The 19309-nt window shown below is 45.3% G+C and overlaps 1 protein-coding gene across 1 annotated transcript in view; it reads right to left on the bottom strand.

The window, feature by feature from the left end:
* Window positions 1-19309, bottom strand: part of LOC149325406 (sodium-coupled monocarboxylate transporter 2-like) — a 61728-nt gene that overhangs the window by 19734 nt on the left and 22685 nt on the right. Inside the window, exons 7-8 of the mRNA XM_089564266.1 lie at window positions 11988-12117; window positions 9383-9471 (exon numbers count right to left, since the gene is read on the bottom strand). Of these exons, the coding sequence (XP_089420392.1) occupies window positions 9383-9471; window positions 11988-12117 (219 nt within the window). The remainder of the gene's footprint in view (window positions 1-9382; window positions 9472-11987; window positions 12118-19309) is intronic.

Below are 19309 nucleotides of genomic sequence, written 5' to 3' on the forward strand. Positions count from 1 at the left end.
CTATGACGTAGCTTCCTTTCCTCTGCAGAAGCTTATTATTCGCCATGGTGCTCCTCAAGAACTGGTCACCGACGGTTGACGCGCATTGCTGTCTAACGCTCTTGAGACCCTTCTCAAGAAATGCCGCATTTTCCACCGAACGAACCGCTTCGTCTCACCACACTAAGATGAACGGCCTGACAGAGCGCTTTAACCGAACCGTCAGTGACATACTGGCCATTTACGTCCACGCCGACCACTCTAGCTGGAACCAGGTTCTTCCCTTCGTCACCTACTCGTATAACACAGCAACGCAAATCATCACTGGATTCTCTCCCTTCTTTCTTCTGTACGGTGGCGAACTTTCCGGCACACTCGATACTCTTCTTCGTTACCGCACCGATATTTCAGAGCCGACGCCCCTCTCGAACACTGCCACGTACACCGAAGAATGCCGTCAGCTCGCTCACTCATTTACCATACAGAATCGGTAGCAGAAAAAACATCACCGCGACACCTCAGAGAGCTATACATTCTACCCCGACGACTCCTTTGCGCGGCTCTTGGTGCTTCCCAGAACTCCGGGCCTTTGCGGAAACTGCTTCCTCGATATCATGCTCCCTACGGGTTCTCTGGCAAACCTATCCTGTAATTTATATCATGGAGCTCGTTGCACCCTATGCGGATTTGCTTCGCCGTGGCCGCGAAACAGTCCACTTCAACAGCTTGAAGCTGTACTATAATCCCTCTGTTCTTTCTTTCCATAAGTCGCCACGCCGGGTCGTTTTTCACCAAGAGAAGCTGCAGTGTACCACCTGTCGCGGGTACCGCTACCGGCATGTACGGACACTACTCTGTGCCGGAAGTCGAAGAAGTCGTCCCGCTCTCTTGGTGCTGGCTAGGCCTGAATACTCTGCAAGATCGGTCACAGCGGCTCGGTCTCCCCGAGGAAGCATGATAAACGGACCCCTAAAACATAAATAAATAAATAAATCAATAATAAACAAGAGGAAGACTTGTGTCGCACTGCCAGAGATTGATTTCGGGCTTTGAAAGTGGCGGCAGCGCAATTATGTCGTCTCAGATCTATGGCATCATATAAGCCACTTCTTCATTTTCGGAAATCTTGCCCTTTTTCCGGTTGCCTGCTCTTAATCCTAACCATACCGGCAGCGCCCACTTAGAGGTATCGCAATTCCTGATGCAAAATACCAGCAGTAATGAACTAAGCCTTTTTTTTATTTCGTTGTTTATCAACGACACTTCTCACTGAACGCCCATTTAGAATTGCCTGTGTATCCTGTAACTATCCTACCTTAAAGCATTGAATAGGTAACAGACTCACCAAACTCACGCTCTAGCTCTGATATTGACTTAGCCAGAAATTTCTTTCTAGTAGTGCCTCAACAAAAAAAAAATTATGGCTGAGGCTTAGCTAAGGTTAAGCCTAGGCAGATGCGCAGCATATTGATGGCTAGGCTTGGTAATACATGGCTTTCCTTGGTTGCATACTTGGTCATTTTAATACAACCACTAGAAGCCTTCGTCGTGGGGGAAGACAACGGCATGGCTACAGCGGAACGCCGACTAACCCCGAGACGCGCGTTGGGTGAGCGCCTGGATTGTCACGGAAGCCGCGTCTGCCTGCCCGGTGGAGCGAGCGTTTCACCTACACCGGCTGTGAACGCGCGTTCGAAATGCGCGGGAATGCCGCTCGAGGACATTCCGGTGTCTGTGCGATGGCATCGTCACTACGACGTCACGGTGTCACGTGGCGTGACGGCTAGGGGTCCCACGGCGACGGCGCGAGGTGGAGGCCGCCTCTCTCATACGATGTCACGTGGTGTGACGTCATGGTGTCACGTGCTGTGACGTCATGGTGTCACATGGTGTGACGTCACGGTGTCACGTGGTGTGACGTCTAGGGGTCCCACGCCGACGGCATGAGTGGTAGCTCTAGCAATATGCTTCGCATAAAACGAAATACAACAAGCGGATGCCCTGCTACGCAAAGCGTATAAGAGCGCTCCGACTACCACGCAACACGTCTACAGAAAAACTCATGGCCCTGGGATTACATAACACATTTGAGGAGCTACGAGAGGCGCAGCTTGAGTCGCAAAAACTCAGGCTGTTGCAAACAACGACTGGAAGAGCGCTCCGGCAGAGTCTCGGATACCGCGAGCAGATGCGAGAAATGTCGAGGACGGCAACGATCCCCGACGAGCTTCGCAAGACCCTCAAGGTAGCGCCAATACCAAAAAACATGGATCCCAATCTCTATCGAGGCAGAAGAGAAGCGAGGGCCGAATTCATCGAGAAAACATACGCTTCTCAAGCCATGACCGTGCATGCCGACGCGTCTTGGAGAGGAGGAGATACCAAAATCGCTGTAGCGGCGGTGGTCGATTCGTCTTTACGCGAAATGACCAGCGCGTCTCTCTGAGGCTGCACAGCTGCAGAGTCCGAGGAACTAGCCGTTGCTCTAGCGGTGGCGGAGGGCTATAGAACCGGGCGGTCACTAACAATACTCACGGACTCTCAAACAGCCTGCCGAAATTACATGAATGGCAGGATAGGTCGTCACGCACTCCGTATACTCCTCGCAGCGAGCGACAGAATTAAAAACCGGGAAGAACAAAACGACAAGATCCCACACAAAATTGTGTGGGTACCGGGGCACACGGGGGTGGCAGGGAACCAAGAGGCCGACAGAATAGCTCGAGGATACATTACTTTCCGAGCATCCGACGAGACCGCGGAACTCGCGCCAGCACCCAGGGAATACTCGGCCATACTACAAAACTATTTCGCGATATCGCAGAAGAATGCGATATCCCCCACCGCACAAATCTCTCAGCAGAGAGGAAGCTGTCACTTGGAGACAATTACAAACAGGCTCTTTCTCAAACCTACATGTACTAAACAAAATGCACCCTACGATATACACGGACAAATGTCCCTGGTGCGACGAAAAACCTACTCTATATCACATCACATGGGCCTGCCAAAACATAGACGTGGTCCCCAAAATACAAAACCCGAGTGCGGAGCAGTGGGAGACTCTGATGTCCCGCGACCGCTGTGAAGACCAACAAGGTCTGGTACAGCGAGCTCAACGGGCGGCAGTGGCCAGCGGAGCCCTGGACTGAGGGCAACCGACCACTGATTAGAGGCGGACGACTTCGCCCCAAACCGCAGGAAAAACCATTCGTGTAAATAAAGTTTTCCCTTCCTTTTAGTTGATTTCTAGTTTACCAGATTCTTTCTTTTTTTTTTATGTTGTTTCTGGAATTTCTAGTTAACCAGAAATTTCACAAAATTTCTAAAACGACTTTTAAATATTGCTTCCTAAAATTTCACCGCAGTCCCTGGAAATCGGCGTCCAACCATCTGAAGGATTCTTGTCCATGAACAAGGAGGGACCGAAGAAAAACCGAACGGAGAGCGCGCTGCCATTGGTAGGCGCGGTAAATTGTTTTCCCGCTAGATGGGGTTAGTAATCATCCTCAGAAAACAGCTGTGCATACGGCGTCACTTTGTAGCAAACGTTCAAGCGTAGTGTTGTGTTTCTCTCACTGTTATTTTTTTGCGCCTATTAACTCATTATGGCACATTTAAAAGAACAAAGACTGTGTTTAAAATTTTGTTTCCTGCTTGAAAAATTGGCAACGGAAGCTTATCAAGTATTGCGACAGCATTTTAAAGAAGGTGCGATGAGCCGCATACAAGTTTTCGAGTGGTTTGGGCGCTTTAAACGTGGTGAGAAGAACGTTGAAGGTCATACTCGTTCTTAGTTTCCCTAAAGGTCTCGAAAGAATGGGAACGCTAAAAAAATCCGCGAAAAAATCAGCGAATATTGTTTCACGATCGACTAAATTTCAGAAGAGACAGGCGTGCCTTGGAGCTCGTGCCAGCGGATTTTGACTCAGCAGTTGGAAAAGAGTCATGTTTCCGCTAAATTTTTTCCTCGCCTTCTCACACAGGTTCAAAAAACAAAACATGCGATTGAATTTGAGCCAGGACTTAAAAAAAAGAGGCGGAAAGTGATTCAAACGCTTTGACCAAAGCCCTTACAGGTCACGGGAGTTCGCGTTACGGGTATGGCCCAGACAATAAGCAAGCCTCAAGCCAGTGGACGACTCCCAACTCTCCTTTCCCAAACCAAAATCAGCAAGACAAGTGAAGGCCAATGTGAACAATTATCTTTGTCGCTTTTGATATTAGTGGAATTGTGTATTGGGAATTTGTTCCCCTTCGCCAGACTGTTAATCAACACTTTTATTAAGAGGAAACGCCCGGATTTTTAACGGTCAGGTCATTGATTCCTTCATCACGACAACGTCCTCCCACACATGGCTTTACGAGTGACCAACAATTTAGCCTCTCGGGGTTGGCCTGTCGTTCCCCAACCCCCGTATTCCCCCCCAAACATAGCCTCTTGCGACTTTTTTCTGTTTCCAAGAATAAAGAAAAATATAAAAGGGAAGCCTTTTTTTTAACGTGGAGGCAGTAAAAACAGTTATCAAAGGGCACTGGACGATGAATTTATAACTCACTGTATTTTTCCCGATTTTGTGAAGGCCTTTTATAAAGTACGCCATCGGTTTCTTCTTAAGCTAAGCAAGATTTTGAATCTTTTTCCTGGATCAAATACAGTCCAATCGCTTTAAACAAACCTGATGGTCGCGGGGATGGCGTTCGTTTTGTCCGAGGCTCGTAGTAAATGAACTTGTCATTTTACAGCCAGAAAAAGAAATTTAATCCGCGTTGGCGTGAGTTTCTTAAAAGGATTCTTATTGGCGTCGGTGTCTTTGAAAAAGACAATCTCACGACAGCTTCCCAAGTTCCAAGAGCAGTCACGCTTCATGCTTATTACCAAGGCCCTAAGTGTCAACATTGGGGGTGCTTTTGAACAGGGTCTAACTAACCATGCTTAAAGCATTCATGGAAATAAGCTGCATGTCGGACTCTTCGTCATCGCCATCAGATTCTCGGCAGCCGGCCAGCGCTCGTACATCGCATACAATGCATGGCTAAGTCAGTGCATGGCTTTGCGATGCCCGTGTTATAAACAGCACCAACGAAGTAGTCTCGAGTGAAATCATATCGGGCTGTATGTGCGTCAACAACGCATTACTACATATCCGCACGCTTATAACCAAGCGGATGTTGAACACTGTTCTAGCCGTTCCTTGGCCAATAAAGCATGATTGACGGAAGTAATCCCTGGTGCACTCCGCAGTCAGTCCCATTCTCATAGCCTGTTTCCACAGCAGCGTACAAAGGTATCCGAATTTAAATATCGCCATCTTGTGCGTCAGTTGCTATCAGCATGAGCTGGATGATGTATCTATAATAGGGCATCTTGAGCGTGTGAGTTACATTCATGTTCGGTGGCTCGGTGCAGCACGTGGTATTTGGTGGCGAGCAGGTCAATGCTACCACAGCCAGAGTAGATAACATGTGGTGCGTTGCGAAGCTACCAAGCACAAGTTAGAGCTCGTGTTTTTTTTTTTTTTTGCATTGCGTCATCGCCAAACTCAAACAGCAGCTTGGCGAGCAAATCGTACGCAACACCCATCGCGCTGTTGGAGCTTACGCCTGGTTGGGTGCTCGTTGCAGTAAAACAAAAAGTCATGCTTTATACAGGCGTATGTTTTCGGCCTGCAGCGTATGGAAATGTAGCTACGTAGCTAGGTAGGATCGCAGTGCGTGACACTTGTGAATGACAAAAAGCAGCCGCCGGCTGCTGCCAATATCCTACTGCATAGTAGGATGTTAATGCAAAAGTTTGCCGTTTGTTTAAGCAGTGTATGTTTTGCTTTCCAAGGCATGCATTTGGTAAAACTGCGGTAGATGGCATCATTTGGCAAAACTGTGCTGTTTTGGCGGCAATGTGTAGGATTTTTTATGCCGTTTTTTAATCTGCATGTTTTTTTCGGGAGGGGGTATCATGGGCGCCTGGAGACGCTCCTCCATATAAGTGCGTACCATAAGCGCGAGTTTTTCGACTACGGGGCGATTTTGTGGCGCCTCCTCATTCGTTCTATCCGACTTACAACGCATGGTTGTCCGTTTTATCTGAGACGCAGTCTCATTGCTTTGATGCTGATTCGGACGCTATCACGTGCCTCGTTCATAATAAGCGAGGTTTTTTTTTATAACAGTGGCTACTATATGTGGGATCTATCGTGTTGTTTTTGAACGCGCCTTCAGATCATAAATACAAACGCGGCTAATTTCCTACTAAGGTCCTTCCTCTCTGGTGTGTCCCAGGAATTGTATTATAGGTTATCTTTAATTATCCATATTAACGCCGCATTTTGTTGCGCATCGTTCAGCGTAGATTTACTTGATGATTAATATGTAATTTTCGGCCAAATTAAGCACACTAATCATGTTTACGCTCTTAGTAATAATCTCACTTCTATACGTGAATGGTTTAATTTATGGCCAATGCAACGGAATGCCGCTTAGCGGAAATTTTATGCACGTTTATGGTATATCATCTTCCCCTGGTAATAAGTATGCAAATAAAGCTGTACCGCAGGCAGCCGAATGATATCTCTAATTCTACGTTAAAATACCTTCTTGTTTAACTTGGTCGCTCCATGTCAATACGGTAATTAGGAACGATAAAAAAAGGTTAGCCTAGCTTCGCAGGAAATTCTCGTACGACCCTGCCTCCCTGAAACTCGGAGGGAGCAAGGGAAGGAAAAGCCTCAGGGGGCTTGTCAACGTTTCGATAGCAGAACTTGTCTTGAAAGAGACCTAGCGACAAATCCTCTTGTGAGACACATTGACATGCACCCCGAGGCTTTGCCCTTCGTTGTCATCTTCGTGTGTGTCAAGAAACCACCTGTCGGCCCTCTCTCCACAATGGACTCTCTGAAGCTCGTCATACAAAGCACTTGTAGGGCGAGTTTATGCAAGCTTATATGGCAAGGTTATATGAAAGAACTATAATATGCATCGGCAATGTTGGACTCCAACCAAAGTAACTCAGTTCTGGTGCTCGATCTCCTGCAAAGTAACTCAATTTGATCAGCCTCAAATAAACTCATACTGAAAGTGTAGAAAGGTATGTTAAACCTACCATCTTGATCTTCGCGTAAAAAAATTTGGATGCCATGTCTTCCATGAGTTTTTTTACAGTTGCGCCCACCTAAATGATGAAATATTATCTCATTCGTAGGAAGAGCTAGATCGGCTGCAAGATAAAATAGACTCCCGGAATAAGGGCATCGACCACCAATTATAGTCAAAATGTTTTTCATTGTCATCTTCCTTCGTAGTTCTTCCAAGTCTGGCTAGGTCTTGCTCAAAATGTCGGCATATCTGCATGAAAGACAATGGCTTGTCGACAGTCTTTTGTTCCTCTCACCTCAGATGGTTAGAACCGACTTCCCGAATCGACAGCGAGCATAGAAGACCAACTGCATTTAAAAAACAGTTTAGCTGAAATTGCAGCAAGGCTAAAAAAAACGTGTTGACATTTTCTTTGATACATTTGCTTGCTGATGGTAAGAAAACTTGTACATGCATTGAGGATGCCTGTATACGTGAAGCGTACTCTTCATGTGGTTTGGTTGCAAAAAACCGCTTACAGAAGTCTAATCCGCGGAATTCACTAGTGTGGTTAGAAAATTCTGGCACGCGAACGGATATCGATAAGCTGTAATCAGAGCCATGTAGTTTATGTGTTCACGGCATGACTGCAATTTTTCACCGTTATCTAACGTTCCGTCCTAAAGTCTTTCCCTCGTTTCTACTCGTCCTGACAGTGAGTATCCTAAATATTTCCACAGTTTGGTTCAATTCTGCTGTTTGAAGCTACTAACCGAGCATCTACAGTTTTGGAAGCCGTAATGTACATTAAACCGCGGAGCTCTGAATGATAACGCTATAATATTAATTCTTCCGATCAGATGTTTAAGTATATACACAACTTCATACGTATTGGAAAGGACATCAAAATGAAATATTACCTGATGTGGAAAGAGTTGTTATCCCGGCAAAAGAACCGCAAGTGCAATCAGAAATTTTCTCTTGCATTGAAAGCAAGAACCAACACAGTCTGGGCAATTTTGATGATGTCAAATCGCAGCGGCTGATGGATAATAAAAGAGGTAGCAGCAGATAATTTCCACCGCACATGCCATGTCGCCAGCTTTTTTAAATTTTAATTTGCTTCATGGTGAACTGGATGGACCATATAGAAGCTCATAACGGTGCCCCTGCCCACGCTTATCTTGCAGCCTAGATGGAGCCCGAAGATTTAGGTCTGGGCATCAATAGTATTCGCTCTTTTAACGTTTAGCTATTCAGTTAAGTTTTTCTCTGGGAAAATCTTTGCCTAAGACCTTGTGAGTTCTGCTATCATCTTTACAGCTTGAACAGAGAAATGCCTTACACAAATGGCGCTTTATTAAAGACCTGCAGTGGACACAAAGCTGACCAGTATTGGCCTAAGCGCAGTTGGATAACAGACGACTCTTTTCTTATACAAGCGTAGATGATGTCTCCGAAAAATGCATGGGTCTATACTGGGGCTCCATTAAGGAAATCTCAAAAATACAATCTTCTGCCTGATGAAATCCAGGTGTAATTCAGCGGCGTCATTGGATAACTAGGAGGCTTTTTACATTTGTATCTCTTTGCCGACACACAATGCAAATGAAGCTAACTTGCCATTCTTGCCGTCGAAGGGGGAATAATGTATGAATGCGACAAGGGAGAAAGCAAAGTAATTTGAACACATCTTCATGCGGTAATAGCTCCGGCGTAATGGAATCGTGGTCGTTTACATACGTGGTTATGAAGAATAAAAGGTAGCTAAATAAATCGAGGGTCGGTACTTTAAAAGCCAAAAAGTTGAAGGTGATTTTTGCGGAAAATACTTGGCAGGGCATTACAAACGGCATAAGTGAAAAAAAGAGGCTGAGTACGTTCTAGATAGATGATTGCACAAATATATTTTTTAAATGTATGTTTGTTTTTCCAGGAGATGTGACGTAAAAAACGAGTACACAAAATCACTGCAACACTTGTGAGCCTGTTGTGAGCACGGGACTTGCGGCGATTCTGGGCAACCCAGCAGAAGAAGGAACAGGCAGCGCAGTATTGCTGTTTCAGGATGCGCGACTTGTTTTTTGTGCACTCGTCTCCTACGTCAAAGCCTGAGGAAACCAAAGCTCGGACTAGCGGCCAAAAATATGGCATTATAAATTAATGAAGAGGTAGCGTGAAGCCTGACTTCAAATTACATCATTTTGAAGCCTCTACCGCATAACTTTATCGCAAAAAAAAAAACAGCACGCAATGTGAAAACTTGGGGCCCTTACTCGTTTAGGGCGGAAACTTGTCTACAGCCCAAGGGGATGTACAACGTAAAAGGTACCTTGTGGCGGCGCTTACGATGCCAGCAAGAAAGAGACCAGTGAATCCGGGCACATAGACAAGGTGCGTATTGACATAGTACGGCATAATCTGAAATGAAAGCGACACCACACGACAATTAAGTTCGTAATTGAAAAAAAAGTTGCCACAGAATAAAACAAGTCTGTGGTGCGCTCTGGACTCTATATATAATTGAACTCTGCGTCTCATGTGTTGGGTCCTGCAATTCCCTCGACAATCGGAAAATAGCGTTCATTCGCCCCCAGGTTAGTTTTAATGTCGCGTCGATAGGAGTGCCAAAAAAAAATTCAGACACATTGTAAAGAATTAATCAATTTTTGTTACACTTCTCTTAGCATAATCGCCATTATAACTTTTACTGACTGATAGGAGAGTGCAGAGCCAACTATACAGGCTGTCGACATAAGTAGTTGAATTTTAATGCTACAGTATTAGAAGCCTTCTCCGGAAGAACTCCTTCGTGGGTCGCACATTTTCCACAACTGGAAGCGTCATCACCGGAGCAGAAGTGACAACTATAGGTTTCGATGTGTCATAATCGCGTCCGTATCACCACCTCCAGAAGAGATGTGTGGTTGTGCGCGGAGAGACCTGTATGGGTCCGCAAGTACAACCGTGAAACAATGCCACAGAACTAGATGTAAAGGTTTCAGCTTGTAATGAGATCTCAGTGCCAACATGCATGTAATTAGCCGTCCCTCTGAAATATTTTTGCCTTTGTATGCTTTGAGTAAGCTTCAGGGATATTTGAGATTACTCAGTTGCATTAGATTCCAGAAAGCGTAACACAGTGCTTCATAAAAAATTGAGTTTTATTGCTTGCCTGGCGTTCTTCTTGTTTTCTTGAAGGCCTACCTATCATCTCGAAAAAAGGAAGTTCGAGTCTGCTTTCTTTCTACTGCACTCGCTAAATTTTCCATGCGAGAAAAGTTGCCAGAAAAACATTGTATAGCCAAGTTTGATACAGTGTTAAAGTCCCATCTTCCATAAAATGAACATTGACAGCGGCAGGAGATAAAAGAGGAATATCACCAAAAAGCAAATTATCAACATAGGGAATATTATGTAGTGGTAACAAATAAGCTAAACTGATTTTTACTTTGTTCGATCCACAATTTGGCCCAAGCAGAAGAGGCTCTGAACTAAATAGCAAGCGTGTGACAGAGAATGTATGCCAAATGAGCATCACGGAACAGAGAAACAAACAGATCCCTAGATCACGCAATAATCAAATGAAAGCACTTTCTACCTCATTTAGAAAATCATCGAAAGATATGATCTTGTTGGTGAGAGAATTTCACTCGTCCAGTACTCTCGAAAAAACAAAAAAAAAAGATTAGTTCTGCCTTTGCCAAATGTATCCAGGTGTCGCCGTCGCGGCGTCAAATGGCTGTGACTCTCGGCTGCTGACCCGAAAGACGCGGGTTCGATCCCGGCCGCGGCGGTCGAATTTCGATGGAGGCGAAATTCTAGAGGCCCGTGTATATCGCAATGTCAATGGACGTTAAAGAACCCCAGGTGGTCTAAATTTCCTGTGCCCTTCACTAAGGCGTCCCTCATAGCCTGAGTCGCTTTGGGACGCTAAACGCACCTAAACCAATGATATTATTCTGCTCCCGAATGCGGACGGAAATTATAACAAAGTAGAGAAGTTTGTTTGGTCAACTCGTTTGAGTATTCGACGAAACTAGCATAAAATATCCCCAGATAAATAAGTCTACATCAATTTTTTACTGAAAAACAATTTAATATGAAGTCTCCATCCGTTCTTATCGCTAGGATAGTGCGAAAATTCTCATGAAAGATAAAACTCCTTGCTGTAAAATTTTGCACGCGCCTGACATGGCACACCCGTGTCCACTGCCTGTGCCAGAATTTCACCTACTATACCGGCCTTATTGCGTAATCGTTTGCTTTTCCAAGCAAAATGAAACTAAACCTACAAAAAACGACGCTCTATCGCGGCGTAGAGAGCAGGATTACGCATAAATTTCATTGCAAGAGAGGCGTAGCACGTTCAAGGATGCCTCAAGCCACCGCCATCAATCACTTTTCTTCGCTGTACAGAAGGCTCGACCTCCTGCGCCAACTTTTAATGCGCAGACAAACAGCGCTACCAGCGCCAGCCACGTGCTAAACAGGAGGAGGGGCTGCCAGCAATATCAAGTTGAAAGCTTGGACATTCGCCTCAGCCGGACACGACCGAGGTGGCTTAGTAGTTATTGCGCTTCCCTGCTGAGCCCGATGAACTGAATTCTGGCCGTGATAGTCGCGTTTCAATGTAACGGCACGCAAAAAGACACCCTTGTGGTGCTGTCATGAGTGCACATTAAGAGACCCGTGTAGTACAAACTATCCCTTCTTTTAATTGTTCCAAAGCTTTATTCATTCCTTCCCCCCCGGTGTGTTTGAGGTCTTGGAAGACTTCTGTTAATTATTGAGGTGGCTTAGACGTTCTGTTTCATGTAAGATAATGCAAACACGGTAAAGGGGTTGCTTTCCTAACAAAGTGATGCAAGTACTGGCTGCATTCCCTGCATGACGGCTGCGTCACTGCAAATAAGTGCTTTATAAATGCAGCTCACCTGATCAATGCTCTTGATGGCTCCCTTTAACGCTGGGTCGCAGCCACGAAACCAGACGGTTAGCGCCATTCCAACGAATAGACTGGTTAAATATACCAGAAAAAGTAGTGCTGTGCTTATGTAAGCAGTTCTGGAAGAAAGAACAATTAGACTCGTGAAAACATTTCATAATCTGAAGCTGGTTATGTCACACCAAAAGAATTCGTCGGGAGAAGTTTCGTGGAACTTCTGGTATTACCGCTGGAGACTTTTAACCTTCTTTTTTATTGAATGTTAAAATGGCTTCTTGTCTTACTTAAAGAAAGCAGCCTGCAGTGTTGCACCGCAGGAAAAAATGAAGCATGCGAAGCTATTGTGCTGACAATATGCTGCTCGAAATAAATTGCCAGTAGCAACATATTAAGAGCTGAGCACTGCGGACAAGCTGTCGCCCCTCAGAAACAACTTTAGTAGATTATAGGGTACAAATTAAGCCGTACTTTTATTTGAAGATACGTCACCTAAAAAGTTATTTTCACTTTAAGATTTCGTCAATGCCTATATATGGAGAATTGGTCACTCTCTGCATAACATTCATAGATCGCGGCTAGCCCTCGTACCACTACCAGCGTAGTGGCGCAGTGTTAAAGAGGCCATGAAATGAAATTTCCGTACATCGTTTTGTCTGTTGGTTGCGTAGAGCGATTTACATTGATGCCATTAGCACTGATGGTAGCACCGCATATATTCCGGTTTTATTGCTATAATTGGATAGCAAAAACAAATTCATGGCGCTGATGGTGTCATGACACAGATGCGGGTTCTCAAAGGCGGAGGAGCGGCTTCTGCTTCACCTGTATACAAATACTTTGCTGTGCCCGGCAGCTCTCAAATACTTTGACCCTTTTTTCTTGGGCAACTGGCCGTACTGTGCGGAGAAGTCTTCGAACATCTACCATATGCTGTGGGCCTGCCCCTCCATCCCTGCTATCCCTCCTCACCCTAACCCCAACCCGGGAGGACTGGGAGGCGACCCTGCTCGGTTGCTCGACCTGCAGGCCCAACGGGCCCTGGTCGCGCGAGCCCGGGCGGCGGCCGACGCCACTGGGGTCCCGAATTAGGGACCTCCACCTAGTACTTGTGAGGGCTGGCCTACTCCGGGTCAGCTCATACCTAACCTCCTGAAGTGTATCTGTACATAAATGTTTTCCACCACCACCACCACCAGTGAATTTCACATAAATGGGTGGGAGCTTGGCGATTTGACAAACAGTAAATATACTGAAAATTGTGTCCATAAATGAATATAGGTCTGTGGCTATTTGTTTGTATTGAAGAACTTTCTCTCTGTACACATGCATATATGACCTAGCACACAGCACTAAAGGCTATTCTCTATGCATCTGAGAATGGCTTGGCGGAATCGATGTTATCGAGCCATTGCCGTCTACAAGCATTCGTTTCGGTCCCAAGGAAGGAGACAAAGAAAAAAGCCACTCGTCTCACATTTACCAGGGCGCATAGTCAACTTGTGAATGATCACCGAGTGGCGGGGCGAGGTGGCGCCACGTTCCCGTCAACAGTAGTCAACAGCGCGTGCGCATTGCTCGCCGTGACCATTCAGCGCGGCGCTGTGCTAAAAGTCGCTAGTACCTCGCGCAGTTCGTCACTTTGAAACAATACCTCGCGCTCGAGTTAATAAAAGTCAGGGAAGGCCATCGATAAATGCCCCTTCTGCGCCGTCGATGTGACGATGAAGCATCGCCGGGCCAGCTGGGTGTCCGCGTCGTTGTTGTAACCATAGTGACGACGCAGCTAGCCTAGGCAAAAACCAGTTGCAGTGAGCAAGCAACCACGGTGTACAAACTTCCGCTACGTGCTTAGATAGGCTGTTTTGAATGGCCCCACCCAGTGGCGTCATTGGGAAAGTTAAATGGGAATGGGAAGCATTGCGAGAATCGAGGCAAGGGCAACATTTTGTTTGCTTGTTCATTGTTCACTGAATAACTCCCTTTCCCACGCACCGATTCCTGTAATTCTTTTTGAGTCATCATCTGCGTGACATAAGGAATTCACCTGAAGCGTAGCAGGCATCCCTTCAAGCAGTGTTTGGCAGCCTCTTTAAGCGAAGCCAGATTGCACTGGCAGGTGGCTGTCTCTATCACATCCACCGGTAGGGATTGTGCGACCCATGTTGCTCTTCTCTAGCAACCTGTCGCGACCAATAATTAATTTAACTGCCACCTCCCACGGTGGTCAGTTTACTCGCAATTTAATAGACACGTTGTGATGACGCCACAAGGTAACGTGACCTAGGTGGCGCGACGCCCTTCTCCCATTGGCTACAGCTGACGCGACGCTCCTCCGAACTCACTCGAGCTCACCCGAGTTACTCCGAGAGCACAAGGCAAGACAAAACAAAATTCTTGCTTGGTGATGGCACGTCTGGAGTAGCGCTTTGACACTAAAATAATAAACTGTGGTGTTCTTCTGTTAGCAGGCATGGACGAGCCGGGCTCGTCATAATCGAACAGTTCTTTCTAGCTGATAACCGGTCCATCTAATCGTGTGCTTTCCGGAACTCTGTATTAAAAAGAGTAGGACACTTACAAAGCATTTTTTATTGTGCCTACAGATTTGGTTTGGTTGTTCATAGAAGGTTGAGGCCAAGTACTACGCCAGGATGGCAAAATCCTGCCCTGGTGAGCGAGTGCGTTGTCGGTGGTGGTCACCGAGATCAGGCCGCGCCTCAGGCGTGGTTATACAATTCCATCGACACAGAGAGTTTTTTTTTTCGTTTTTTAAAACAGATGTTTTTTTTAAACACTACAGAAAGCAGCAGAGGTACGCAGTTATCCTTTGGGCGTTATTTTCGAAAAAGAAATTGTGTAACTTAGGTGTTCAGGTGCCGAAACTACACATAGGTTATGGCAGGCGCCGTAGTGGGTGGCTTCGGATTGATTTAAATAATGTCGGATACTTTAACATGCGCTGATATTGTATAGCACACTGGTGTTATCGCAGTGTACAAAACAGGCAGGTGTTACATGCACGCGGTGTGCTGCATGGGAGATTGACAGCTTACGTGGCACAATAATTTAATCATTATCTTCTTTTTTATGTTGTTTGTGAAATATTGAGCAAAAAATAGGGCGTTCTGTATCTTGCGCAAAAACTAGCGCTTGTGGTAGTTGTTTTTTGGTGGAAAAAAAAACACCCGGAAAAAACCGCATTTTGGAAATTTTTGCTGAATTTCCAGATGGGTACCGATATTTGAGTTTAAAAACCTCACCCGATTTTTACCTCCCAAATTCTAGAAAAAAGAAGCTGAAAACGAAGGGCTCTATGCATACTGTAGTTTATGTAGTACAGCAGCGCATGTGCGCTGCTGTAGCTTCGCCTCTGCAGATTTACAAATTGGCAGAGGATTGAGGACGAGGATGCTGATCTACCGCCAGCGGTTGTGAACGTCTCAATCGCTATTGGTGTTCTAGGGTCTCTAAAGAAGCTTGACCGCAGAAACTGAAACTGAATAAGCCAGGAGTGCGTTACTGCAATACAGAGTTTAGAGAGCGGCTTCATAATACCTGGTTGAAGAAACACGTCCACAATATTTTTTTTAAAGAAATGATTGACACTTTTGTCTCACTGTATTTTCTGGTCCAATAGCGCAAGCCCAATTACTACGAACTTCCTACACAGTTAACGCAATCCTTGCCACTACCAGGTTCGCTATAAATGGCTTAAATGCACAAAAAATTGTGTGACAGGCCTAACGAGTTTTGCGAGAACTTCTGTAAAAACCGGGCGAAAAAAAATGAAAGAAGTAGCAAAGAAGTGACCTCCTGCTGCGACATGTGAATGACCAGAATTGCCTTTCCGAGCAGCCAGCTGCGGTAACATGAGTGTACGGTGCGAGTCCTCCAACTGGAGCAAGGGTTGGTCTCGAGCTACCAAAAACAGTTTTTCCAATATAAATTTACAGTCTCTTCAAATGAATCCACTTGGAGGTAATCATGAAAATCTACTTTTCAATGCCATTTTTTCTGAGCACCAAAGCATATTTCTTCATGCACTGATTGGCGCTGTTGTGGTCTTTTTTTTTTTTACCAAGACCCTTTCAAACTTTTCCAAGATGGAATCGTAAAAAATAAGATTAGGGCTAGCTTGGCTAACTAAGGAATAATTCTCAAGCATTGGAAATGTAAAAGTTGTTGCTGTGCTAGTAGGTGAAGCCTTCTCGTATGAAAGAAGTTAGAGCGACACAGGCAAACGTTCAGCGCTTTTTCCGTGGGCCTATCGCAAAAATTTGTCAACACTGCGCTAAATTTTCCTTGAAAGTTGCATGAAACACTCCCGGCTGAAAAGGCACGTGTCGCGGCTGGATAAGATTTTAACCAAGAAAAATATTGTTCCCAATTCGAATGCAGGTGCATATGCTGGAATTTCATGCTTGCTCTATGAAAGGAAGTAATACATATTGTTTGCTCAATACCGCTCTGTTGCTGCGAAACGGCTGGTTTTCAGTATAGCTGCAGAGTGATCCCAAATTCGAAATAGAGCGGAGGCCTTTGATGCTTCATTCCAAAGTGCAGTATTTTGCTCCGATGACATTCCACTCTAGTCACTTATTAGGGTTGTTACAAACAATCTGCCACTTGCAATGGCGCAGAATCCAAACCAACTCCAGTGACTTTTTCGCCTGCGTCAACAGTCTGGAATTTAGCAATCAGTGTATGACGCTGAGAGCACACAGAAGTGCAGACATACTGTAGACGCACAAAAGAAGACAAAATATAAGTCGATCGCTTCTGTAAACAGTTGGGTTGTACAAAGCTATCACACGCGGACAATCTCTCCACCAAGCACACCTGCCCGCAGAGGAACTGCTTGGCCGGCCCGCTAAGTTTAAAGTGATTTACTTCGTTCGATTCAAAACAACAAGGTATAAGAGACGCGGATGTTGTGAACAAGAAGAGAAATGCAGCCAGGCCAGGCCTTTGGCAAAAAAAGGATTTCTTTCTAATCTAGAGGGTCATTCAGGATGCAGGGAAAATACAGCCAACAAATGAACGACACATAGTAAGTAAGCGAAAAGCTCTGGTGTACTGGTCTCTGCTTCTTTTGACTACTTTTGAAAGAGCGTTAAAACGCGAAAAATGAAGGCCGTCTTTTGTTGAATACGAGCGGTATACGATGAATGATAGTATGAGCACAGCCATAGGGCCAAAAACATTTGCGGCATAGTTCTTGCTCTGCCTCGACTACCCCACCGCAGAGTGGATGTAGCACATATTAGAGCAGAAATTTTTTCTTCAGTTTTGTCGTGGACGGAAGGAAGGCGGACAAAAAAATGCTGCTGACAGAAAAGGGTGAAGTGTAGCCCTTAAATCATCATCATAATCATCATAAGCCTAACTACGCCTACTGCAGGGCGAAGGCCTCTCCCACGACTCTCCAATTAACCCTGTCCTTTGCCAGTTGTGGCCACCGTATTCCCGCAAATTTCTTAACCTCATCCGCCCAACTAACTTCATGCCGCCCCCTTCTACGTTTGCTTTCTCTTGGAATCCGCTCCGTTACCCTTAAGGACCAGCGGTTACCTTGCCTTCGCATTGCATGCCCTGCCCAAGCCCATTATTTCCTCTTGATTTCGACTAGGATGTCCTTAACCCGCGTTTGTTCTTTCGCCCACTCCGCCCGCTTCCGATCTTAACGTTGCACCTAACATTTTTCTTGCCATAGCTCGCTGCGTTGTCCTTAACTTATGCTGAATCCTCTTTGTTAACCTCCGCGTTTCTGCCCCATAGATGAGTATCGGTAGCATACAGCGGTTGTATGCTTTTCTCCTGAGGGATATTGGTAAACTGCTATTCATGATCTCAGAGAACCTGCCATATGCGCTCCACCCCATTCTGATTCTTGTAGTTATTTCCCTCTCATTATCCGGATCATTATCCGGACCTGCCCTAAATTGACATATTCTCTTACTACTTCCAGCACCTACCATCAATTGCGAACTGCTGTTCTCTTGCTAGACTGTTGAATATTACTTTGGTTTTTTGCATGTTAATTTTTATCCCCACCGTTCTGCTCTGCTTGTCTAACTCATTGATCATGCTTTGCAGTTAATGTCCTCTGTGACTTAGGAAGGCAATATCATCAGCAAATCGCAGACTACTTATGCATTCTTTATTAACTCGTATTCCTAACTGTTCCCATTTCAGGCCCCGGAATGCGTCCTGTAAACAGGCAGTGAATAGCATAGGGGAAATCGTGTTTTCGTGCCTGACACCTTTCTTATTGGAATTTTATTGCTGGCTTTATGGAGAAATATGGTAGCTGTGCAATCGTTGTAAATATCTTCCGATATTTTCACATAACGCTCTTCTACACCTTGATTCCGCAATGCCTACATCACTGCTGAGGTTTCTGCTGAGTCGAATGCTTTCTCGTAATCAATGAACGCTATATATAGGGGTGTGTTATATTCTGCGCATTGCTCTATTACCTGATTGATAGCGTGAATATGGTCTGTTGTGAGTATCATTTACGAAAGCCTGCCTGATCATTTGGTTGACTGTGCAATAAATGAAATTGTTTGCATGGTTTAAGAAATATTTATAATTCAAGAAACGTTCATCCATCTCCGGAACCCGAACAAGGCACTGCCTTCTCCCAGGTACAGCCGCTCTGCAAAAAAACGCGGTCATGACTGCCAGATCCGCTTAGAGGAAGGTTAAAAGCCTTGAAAAAAATAAATTGCCTAAACATTAATTTTGCACAAGACAGGTTTCAACCAACAGGTCGTGATAAGGTTTTTCTTGAACTAAATTTTCAATTTTACACTTGTGAATGCCGATTTCCATACAAGATACTATCGCCAAAGACCAACAAAGGGAAGTGCCAAATTACTAGAGCTGTTATCCTTTGCAGTCATGAAAAAGCCCTAGAAAATTATGCATCCTTGGTTGAGTTGCACAAGAAGGGGCTGAGGGCGACAGGAACAAGAGCCATTGACCACACGACCAGTGGCAGATAACTGCTTACAACTTACGAGCGGGTGGGCTGAGGCACGTGTGCTGAAACCTGAAGTTGTGAGAAGTGCTAGAACTGCGTTAAAAAATAGTTGAACCCAAGATTCCTTCCAGTTCGTTCCTGCTGATTAAATTAATTTAAGTCGGTAACGTTATAGTTTTAAGCGCGTTAACGTTGCTCTGGAAAAGCCTCTGCTGTTGGACGCAGCTGTCACTGCTCCTAGGTGGCCTCATGAGATCGCCCCCGATGCCCACAGATGCCTGGTTCCTCATCTATACTGACCTTAACACTCCCAACCGCCAGTT

Source organism: Amblyomma mixtum, chromosome 10 (genome assembly GCF_055824585.1).
Source record: "Amblyomma mixtum isolate Tamu chromosome 10, ASM5582458v1, whole genome shotgun sequence".
In the NCBI taxonomy this organism is placed as follows: Eukaryota; Metazoa; Arthropoda; class Arachnida; order Ixodida; family Ixodidae; genus Amblyomma; species Amblyomma mixtum.